The sequence below is a fragment of the Sander vitreus genome, chromosome 15, assembly GCF_031162955.1.
Source record: "Sander vitreus isolate 19-12246 chromosome 15, sanVit1, whole genome shotgun sequence".
NCBI classification, from domain to species: Eukaryota; Metazoa; Chordata; class Actinopteri; order Perciformes; family Percidae; genus Sander; species Sander vitreus.
Genome location: NC_135869.1, coordinates 18,781,462 through 18,791,388, shown reverse-complemented (window position 1 = coordinate 18,791,388; position 9,927 = coordinate 18,781,462). Strand labels below are relative to the sequence as shown.

General features: G+C 40.7%; 2 protein-coding genes across 2 annotated transcripts in view; both read left to right on the top strand.

The window, feature by feature from the left end:
• Positions 1–291: 291 nt before the first annotated feature.
• On the top strand, positions 292–5,910 carry LOC144529984 (glycerophosphodiester phosphodiesterase 1-like). The gene is made up of 6 exons (XM_078269377.1): positions 292–693; positions 2,289–2,464; positions 2,823–2,928; positions 3,226–3,318; positions 3,599–3,810; positions 4,039–5,910. The coding sequence occupies exons 1-6, from the start codon at positions 433–435 to the stop codon at positions 4,184–4,186; spliced, it is 996 nt and encodes a 331-aa protein (XP_078125503.1). The 5' UTR covers positions 292–432; the 3' UTR covers positions 4,187–5,910.
• Positions 5,911–6,079: 169 nt separating this feature from the next.
• The window catches only part of LOC144529688 (MAPK regulated corepressor interacting protein 2-like), an 8,466-nt gene continuing 4,618 nt past the window's right edge, over positions 6,080–9,927 (top strand). Inside the window, exons 1-4 of the mRNA XM_078268925.1 lie at positions 6,080–6,795; positions 6,894–6,963; positions 7,523–7,662; positions 8,896–8,988. Of these exons, the coding sequence (XP_078125051.1) occupies positions 6,741–6,795; positions 6,894–6,963; positions 7,523–7,662; positions 8,896–8,988 (358 nt within the window). The 5' untranslated portion in view covers positions 6,080–6,740. The remainder of the gene's footprint in view (positions 6,796–6,893; positions 6,964–7,522; positions 7,663–8,895; positions 8,989–9,927) is intronic.

Genomic DNA, 9,927 nt, shown 5'->3' with positions numbered 1-9,927 from the left:
TGTTTTAAATAAATCTGAATCTTTTAAACATGGAGTGAAGCCACCATTTTATATATTTCTCCTATGGTCACATTTCCTCTATACCTCTATAAGCTGTAGGCTATTTAAACACAATGGGCTAATTATAATTTTTATTTTGAATGTTCTGGCCGGATGCATTCGAAATATATAGGCCTACATATATATATATATATATATATATATATATATATATATATATATATATATATATATATATTTCAAACTTGATACTGACGATAGCAGTGAAGCTGCCTCTCCTCCTTCCTCCCATCCATCCTCTTTACAAGAGCTCTCTGACCCTCCACCATGTAGTCACCTGAGTGCTGACAGCAGAGCTTTCTCCATGGCATCTTTCTAAACAACGACTCCATCCTCCGGTCCGATCGAGACATATTTAGGCTACCGTTCATCATGCTGCAGATCGGAGATGAGGTGGTGTATTTCTCAGCGGTGTTTCTGCTGGTGGTGTTGGGAACGCGGAGCGCCACTGGTGCCTCCCTCCTCACCGCATTCCTCTACGTCTTCATGGTGATGTTCCGGTTTCCTCCGGTGCCAGGGTACCAGGCCGGCCGCGTCCTCCGCCCCAGGGCTCCATCAGGCGGCGTCCCGGTGGTTGCGCACCGCGGAGGCAGCCACGATGCTCCGGAGAACACCTTGGCAGCGATCAGAGAGGTGACATGCAGGCATCTGTTTAGATGAAAATATGTAGCTGTGCATGTGTACTTGTATAGCTAAAGTACACTACAGATATTTAACACCTACATGAATCATATGCTATATTTAGTTTCTGAATAAATCTACAGCACTGCAGGTGCAAAGGAGCCCCTAAAGGAATATAAAGGTATTTTCATGAGGGATTTTGTGTCGTAATAATTATATTGATAGCTTTAGCTGCTTAGGCTTTGCATGTCGTGACTTCCCTTTTTGCAGTGTAGGCAGAGTACCATATTCTGAATGGACAGGGAGGCCAGCTGGTTAAGTTTGTATCAGATCAGTGGCTCATTGTGCTCTTTGAATTCTAATGTACCCTTAAAAATTAACTGTTTATGAATTGATGTCCACTTCATCACTTGTATAAATGTATAAATAATTTCTTCTTTTATTTTTTTTAACATACTGAAGGTGCTGAGTCAGCTGTCCTTGTGGTGTCTCATAACTGTCCTACATGCATACATGCAGTTAGTATCTTATGCTCTACTTAACCTCATACCTTTCATCATCACCTCTGGAAGGATTCTAACAAGCTATTGTTCAGCCTCTTCTTGATCCATTAGCCTATTTAACCTGCCCTTGTAGGCAGCTATTGAATGTGGTGGAAAAGCTGACATAATAAATTCTGCTCAAGCGTTTGTAAATGGCACAGTGGTGAAACAGCTGTTTTCAAATTCAGTAATGATGGAGGAGAGCTCCAGTTTGCTGCCACTGAACCTTGTCTTTGGTATTACTGACCATGGGAAAGTATGTCTGGGTCGTACCTAAATTTGTTGGCGTCATAAGTATCAAAAAGAATTTATATTTTCTACTCCCGGGGAGGGGGGGGGGGGCTATTCTTGGATCTATTTTTCACTGTAAGTGATTTGAAATTGAGATGGCAGGAGTTCTCCTCTAGGTGTCACTTTTGACTAATGATTGTATTGAATACTGTATTTTCAGTAACATGGTTACTCAGTTTTTTTGTCATCAAGCTAAGAATCCCTGCTACATTCAATACATGTTTTATTGTTTGGGAGTATTTAGTGATGCTTTTATTCAAGTTGTCATTTTTAAGTGCGATTGGTAAACCATTGACTACCAGTCAAACACGGAAATGAGAACGGAAACATTCTTCGGAACATTTACTATAAAAGGCGAGGGCTACAGAGAGTGAGGCTCAAACATACATTACTGAGGTCAAACTATCGTTTGCTGTCTTTGTCTAAAACTGGAGCAGCCACCCATTTAACTTGAAACTCTATGTGTCCTAAAATCAACATGCTCCATTTGAATGCACTGGTAGTCTCTACCCTCTTCATCTTTCATGTCTCCTGTACTTTTTGTGTGTCTGTAGCACTGGAGAATATGTATAGTGCCCACAGATATGGAAGATATATCCTTACTGTTAAATGATAGTACTGACTCACTGTGTCACACTTTCTTAGTTATGTAGGCTCATTGTCTCATGTTCAAAAACCCAAGCTCAAAACAGCTTTCTACCTGTCAGTAAATTTCCATTTTGCAAAAGAACCTGTATTTTCATTTTCTTGTCCCCCTGTGATGTCCTTCATTAGGCCAGTAGGAACGGGGCAACTGGAGTGGAGCTGGACCTGAGTTTCACAGCCGATGGAGTGCCCGTACTGATGCACGATGAGACTGTGGACCGCACCACCAACGGCTCTGGACCCGTCAGCAAACTGCAGTTGGTCCAACTTAAGAAGCTAGATGCTGCTGCTTGTCACAGGCTGAAGTATGCTGCATATTAAAAAGTCATTTCCTCTCATCTAAGCATGTGAATTAATGTTTAGATTTCTAAAAGTCTTAGCTTGTCATTTAATGTTCAAGTAAAGAAACAAAGGATAGTGTGTCCATGAAATAAGATGTAGTTGTTTGGAAATCTGTGAAGATCCTCATATTAAAAGGTTTGAGATGCAGAATAATAGTTTTCATATGCATGATCCCTTGCCCCTCACCATTTGAAGTATCTCTTCTCACAAATTTTAAAGACTTAAAATAAGGGTGCAGAGTTAGAACGTGAAAGTGTGATACAGCAGGAATGTTACCTCAGTTTTGCCTTAAAAACCTGCTGTGATTTCTTTTGTCTCCAGGGACAAGTTCAGTGGTGAGAAGGTCCCAACTCTGCAGGAGGCGGTGGAGGAATGCATCAGACACCAGCTGACCATCTTCTTTAATGTCAAAGATCAACCTGATAAGGTACTGAATATAAAAGACTCCAGATAAATATATGCGTACATGCATATTTGGACCAATGATGTTATCTGGCCGTAACCTACAGACATGCTCAATGCAGAGAAGTTACAGCTCTGTCTGTTTAATTCAGTCAGCCTTCCAGCCATAAGGCTTTTCTGACCTACACTTTGAACCTTCTAGGAGGCACTCATTTATGTAATCTCTTTAAATAAGCCGGTTTATTATCAGATAGTTAAATACTGTTCTGTAAGTAATTTCTCCTGTTTCTATGGAATATTAATAACTTATCCTCTTTTCCAGGCTGCAGCAGTGCTTCATGAGATGTATAAGAAGTTCCCTGTCCTTTACAATTCCAGCATTGTTTCTTCCTTTGAACCCAAAGTCATCTACAAGGTAACAAAGAACATGACTGATTAACTTAAAATGATAATCATCGTCTATAGGAAGCTCTTTGGGGCGCCCTGGTAGCTCACCATGTATCAAGGCTGAATCCTTACCATAGCAGCCGTCGGTGCTGCATTTTATCCCCTCTCTCTCTTAGCTAAAACCTAAATATGATATGCATTTCAGATTTTTTACTGCTTTAAACTGAACCATCACGCATACCATCATAAAAGTAAACTATAATTAGACTGTTTCTGACTAAAGACCTCCAACCTCTTGCGGCCCACAGATGCGTCAGACTGACCCCAACGTGGTAACAGCTCTTATCCACCGCCCATGGAGACTGAGCCGCTTTAGCGATGGCACTTCTCGGTCCCTGTCAACATCGGGTCAGCTGTGGATGGGGGTTCTGGACGTCTTGTTGGACTGGGCCCATCACCACATACTGTGGAAACTCTGTGGGGTCTCTGCCATCTTCATGCAGAAAGACTTCATCTCACTGTAGGTGAAATGTAATGTGTTTTACCGTTATGATGCACGGCCGCAAAGTTGTATGGGAGTCACAGGGTTTAAGAATTCACTTTGTAGAATGCGTTTAAGTAGACACTGCTTTATTTAAGGGGTTCACTATTCTATGTAATGTATTGTAAAAAAAAAAGTACTTATCTGGCTGTGGGTATTGTTCCTTATTTACTGAGCTGTATTTTGTTATTTTCCTCCCGTACGTAGGGACTACGTTCAGTACTGGGCAGAGCGAGGCGTGGAGGTGGTGGGCTGGACTGTTAACACCGCTGTGGAGAAACACTACTACCAAAACCTGCTGAAGATTGGTTACATCACTGACAGTCTGCTGGAAGACTGTGATCCTCATTACTAAATGATCACACCCAGACGTACAGGGATGATTAAAATCTCAAGTGTTTAGACTTGTTAAATAGAACATTTTACAGCTTCTTGGAAAATTTGGAAGTTAGATACTCCTTGGTTAGACATAAGACGACACAACTTCTATAATCACTACATTTCCCAGAATCTTGTCCTTTCAAAGACCACACAAATACTGAAATATGTAAATTAATTAATTTAAAGTGGAGAGAAGCTAGAAATTTGGTGCTAACTAAACTTAGCACAAAAAGTAAGGACATTTGTGTTTGGTAGGTTATTTCTCTGTGGTAACAATGCCTTTTGGCAATAAATCTTATACCGTTGGAAAGCCTGTTTAGTTCCCTTTCAAATGGTGCCCATTTGTAAGGAACATGCATTTGTGGGATTTTTCATGGGCGCAACCCACATACTCAGCTTATGCTACTCATCCCACAAATGCAACCAAAATTCAACCTACCAAACACACATTTCCTTACTCTTTGTGCTAGGTTTAGCTCTGTAGTGGCAATCGAACAATCCAAGCTTTACATGATTTACTGTAGAGGTAAGAACACATCATTACCTGCAGCTAGCATACAGGTAATTTCTCTTTTAAACACACTCATTAAACCATGAAGACTCGGCTGTATACTTCCTAGTCTTTATCCTACTACCAGCAGCAATACCTCCAACTATCCTGGACCAGGGATTGGGATTAGGCTACCTTAAAGATCTTTTCTACCTTTTGTGCTGATCTTTCAGATGCTTTAAAGAGACATATAGTTGTAACATTAGACATGTTGGCATCATAGCAATGCCTGCTGTCATGATATGTATTTACTAATAGACTAGAAGATCTGTTGTTAATATTATGACTTGATGATACTTGATTGTTCAAAAACCTGCCTTCTTTCATTAAGTGCCACAGCTGCACAAATACACCAGAAACTTTGAATTAAAATATCTGATTGTAAGCTTCAAAGGAGGGAAAGTAATGCACCACTGAATCCTGACACACATGTGGTGGGTGTGAGTGTAGGTGTCAAGGCAGAGAAGAGTCAACATAAAGTCCAAAATATTTGTATGATGTAACATTTTCATTATGAACCATCAGAGAACGAAAACTCTTTTGTGATCATGGCTGTAGCCAGAATTGTAAAAAAAGTTGAGTTCAAATTCCATCCCATACACCTGAGAAATGTTTGACTAGATACAATAAAACCTGTAATATATTCATTTAACTTGATATCCTCACATAATGGTCTAATGCTGCTTCATATGAATTTTCCACAGTGCTAGGAATGTAACTGAGAGGGAGAAATACTGATTCACTTCCTTTTATTTTAATTGAACTTGTTTTGCCTGAAAACATTCTTTACAGTCAATATATTTAAATGTGCTTATCAGAATATGCTTTTTTAAAAGGTATTTAAGGAGTTATTGTAGGCAAAAGGCCAACAACCTCGTCTTGGTGACTTGTTACCAACAAACCTGTCGTGCTAAGAATGTCTTATATTGTCTTATATTCTAATAAGAGATACATCAACATATGTTCCCTTTTTAGGCAGAATTAAATCTTTAGAATGTAAATTCAGTTTGTAAAACTGATGGAAGTTAATAATGCCTTTTGGGTGAACGTCCTAACTTATTACAAATGTTAAAAAAGTATCAGTATGCGAGACTTTTCTTTGTATTCATTTCTGTAAATGTCCAGCCAGGCGTCTTTGTCAACCCAGCTTTGAATTGTACTCATTCAGTATGTAGTAAAGCTTGGTTGAATAGTAAACATGGTTGTGTGTATGTGATTGCATTGTGCACCTGACTTCACCTGCGTGTACTGTAAACACAGAGACGTTGGGCAGATGGGGGCCACATGGTGGAGCAGACAGATGATCCTCATTGAATACATTCTCATTCAAGTTCAACTCATCTGACAGTATTTGATTTGTTTGAACTTCACTAGAAATTTAGTTTACCTAGAATTTAGGAAATGAGGAAAAGAAAATAGTAGACCTCAGCCCCTAGTTGGTGTTACAGATTTCTTACAATCCGGGGACACTGTCTCTTTAAAGCACCGAGGGAGGCGTGTAGGACATCGAGTGAGAAGTGGAGCGCTTTAACGGTGTGCGTTCAAAGTCTTATGAATGACAGCCGCTGTTTCAGGTTATGTGACATTGTGGCAGTGCAGTACACTTGATGACCAAAGTGAGTTAGGGTAAAGGCAGGAGAGAGGGGGAGGGTCGCTGAATGAGATGTGCCCCGGCGGTTGGTTTTAAGCAGAGAGCAGCGCGGCGCACAATTTTGTTTCCTGCGTGGTTAGCGAACAGCCCTTGTAGTCGAGTCAGCTCCGTGGATTTGCGTTGGAGTCGTTGGGTGAAATTCAACCTGATCAGCTGAGGAGTGGACTGACACTTCTTCTCACTTCAAGAGAGTTGTTCATACATAGACAGATTCTGGAGGAATGTGTTTAACTTTAAAGTAGGCTAGCTCCACCTGTATCTGCTCCGTCTGGACTTCTTTTTACTTCAAAGTGCCAAACTAAACTTTACATTGGACTCTTCCTGCGCATGATGTACACAATTACAAGAGGTCCCAGCAAACTGGTCACTCAGCGACGGACAGGTGAGACACATGGTTTGTGATTTAAACACGCTTTCAGAGATCCAGCAGACAATTCATCTTGCGTTCAAGTGTTAAAATGTGAACTTTCTGTTATTTAGGGCCTACTCAGCAGCTTGACAACCAAATAAACGACTTCAAGCACAAGCAAACGTCCTGGAGTATGCCTGAGTAAGTGTGCAACTTTTGGAGAGACACCTCCTGGTAATGAAAACCCACCAAATGCTTGCAGTAGTGCGTCTGTGATGCTTTGTCATGTGTGTTCTTTTGAAAATGTCACAAGTTGGGCTGATTTTGCGGATTAATTGTTCTGGTTAAAACATGTTAGTGAATGACAGCTGTGGACGTCATCAGCTTGAGACAGACAGCCTTTGTTCATCCGCCTGAATGATTTACAACACACCGTGTGTGTGTGTGTGTGTGTGTGTGTGTGTGTGTGTGTGTGTGTGTGTGTGTGTGTGTGTGTGTGTGTGTGTGTGTGTGTGTGTGTGTGTGTGTGTGTGTGTGTGTGTGAGAGAGTGACCTTGTGTGACCTTGTGGGAAGTCAAGGTGGCACGTTGTCCTTCATTCAGCTGTTGCAATCTCTGACTCCCACACAATCACCCATGCTTGAATTTAGGCCCAAGGGCTGACACTTTGAGAAATGAGAGTTCTCATATATGTATGTAGCATTTGCTGAAAACATCAGACTACTTTGTGACACGCTGTTTTTCTTTTTAATACGCATCAGCCTTCCTGCACCCAAGATAGTTTTCAACCGTCCGAATGGTAAGAAGTACCATCAACCTGCTCCGGCTCTCCCTGCAGACAACCAGCAGGAAGAGAGCTTCACGCCTGCGCACAAGGAAAACGTACAATTTGTCTATGATGGTAAGGAAATTAATCTTACTAGTTAAGCAGTCTAACTGGAAATACGATAAGCTGAGACAACACTTTAACAGTCTCAATGGATCCAGACACCTGCCCCTCGTCGGCTGTTTTGTGAATGACATTGTTTTACTATAAAGTTGTTTAAATGACATGCCGGCCATGCCCCCTCCCAGGCCTCTCCCACACACAGCTGCTCAGACACTGATAGCCATGATAAGCACCTAACCAAAAAGTGCTCTCACACTCACATATCATGCTCCTCATGACTCGCGCTGGCACGTGCTCAAGTACACAGCAAGTAAACAGCATTTTTGGCTTTTAACTTAGTACCCAACAGCCACTCAGGGAAAGGAGTCTTGGTGTCTAAATTTGAGGAAAGGCAACAAAGCCGTCTGCCAGGAGGACTTCAAAAACAGTGACCTAGTTTTTGAAGCGTGTGCTTCTTTTTAACATTCACAGTCTCATACAGTGGCTCGGCTGTTCTTACTCTCTGTGTCCTGTTAGTTGCTGGCGTTAAAGCTCGGCCACAGCAGCTCATAAACAACTCTAGTAACCTTGTCGTTGAGTGAACAAGGACACAAAGAAGGCCTGACTCCCCTTTTGTTCAGGGTTGATTTATTCTTTCACTCTCTGAAATACCCCAATACATGATATAAAAGCAGCTACCACACACACACACACACACCAGTCAACATGCTACATTATTTGAAATACAAACGTGTGCCTTTGAAACATTTGCCCTAGTGGACTTTACTTGTTTGACGCTGTAGGTGTGACACTAGGGTGCAGAAGATTGGACAATAAGGATATGTGCTATTATTACACACTAGTTAAATTCATAATACCATATCCTTGGGTTTAGATTATCATAATTTATTATATTTCTTTTGATTTAGTTGTGTCAACTGTGTTGTATCCTGGATACAGTCAGGATCCAGGATATGTTGACAGATCAGAGATGTAGTAGACATACAGTTAAGCTGCAGTTAATGTCTATTTTAGCTACAATCATTGCATAATCAATTAATCTGCTTCTTCATGATTATCTGTGATTAATTGATTACACGATTAATGGCCTATAAAGCATAAAGACAAAACATTGAAAATCACAATTTTCTAGAGGACAAGGTGTTTTCTTCAAATGTCGACATCATCGTTTACGTCGCTACCTAAACATACTGTATAGAAGCTTAAGTATTAGTAGATGTACTGACTGAGTCATTGTGTTTTCAGCCTGGCAGGAGGTGGTGCAGCAGGAGGGGGGGTCAGAGGAGACCCAGGGAGCAGTCCACTATAAAGAACCCACTCCCAACCAACACATGCACAGTGAGTACAGCTTCTCCTCCTCCTCAAGCTTTGGTTATATTCGTGCGCGCCATCTACGGGGGGCGTTTAATTTCCACTTTTGACAATTGCAACAGACTCCGTGCAAATGATTCACACCCAGGGCACACCGGCCTCGCAGAACTCGTTGCAACCTAGCAACTGAAACAAACAGTCGCAAGCGGTCGCAGGACCTATACAGGTCTACAGAGCTGGCCTCGTTCAGACTGTTGAAAAATTCTTTAGTGACTAGATAAATACGCATAATTTATATATATTTCCCAGTTGTCGAAAGGCTTCGCATTTCTGATGGAAGTCTCTCGCGGTCTGGTTTCTGGAGTCCGCCAGTTGGTGACCCCTGGTATAGTATGTCGAAAAAAGTGATAAAAGTCATAATATAGTACGTCGAAAAAAGTCATGGTATAGTATGTCGAAAAAAGTGATAAAGTCATAATATAGTACGTCGAAAAAAGTCATAGTATAGTACGTCGAAAAAAGTCATGGTATACTATGTCGAAAAAAGTCATGGTATACTATGTCGAAAAAAGTCATGGTATAGTATGTCGAAAAAAGTCTTAGTAGTGTGTCTAAAAAAAGTCATAGTATAGTATGTCGATTAAAGTCATGGTATAGTATGGAAGAAGTAAAACTTATGTACTCCTACCCCTTTATACCCTTTCTATCCTATTAAATGAGTTATCTACTAAATGATTTGCAGTGTAAAATGTGCTTTGCCAAGACTGAAATACTTCTAGACAGTTTTGTTTAGATATATTTTATGTGAGATTTCCAACAAATCTTGTCATCTATAATCACTCCAAGGAATATCAGTTCATATACTCTTTCTATATTGACACCTTCTATCTGTAACTGAACTTGATTGATTGATTTACGATTGCCAAATATCATGAATTTGGTTTTACTCACATTTAATGATAACAT

Bases quoted from the DNA above. Each gene is read 5' to 3' on its own strand.
- LOC144529984 (XM_078269377.1), top strand. From the start codon at position 433: ATGCTGCAGATCGGAGATGAGGTGGTGTATTTCTCAGCGGTGTTTCTG. The intron at 694-2,288 runs GTGACATGCAGG...GTCCTTCATTAG, and splicing joins CCTTGGCAGCGATCAGAGAG to GCCAGTAGGAACGGGGCAAC. The intron at 3,811-4,038 runs GTAGGTGAAATG...TCCCGTACGTAG, and splicing joins CAGAAAGACTTCATCTCACT to GGACTACGTTCAGTACTGGG.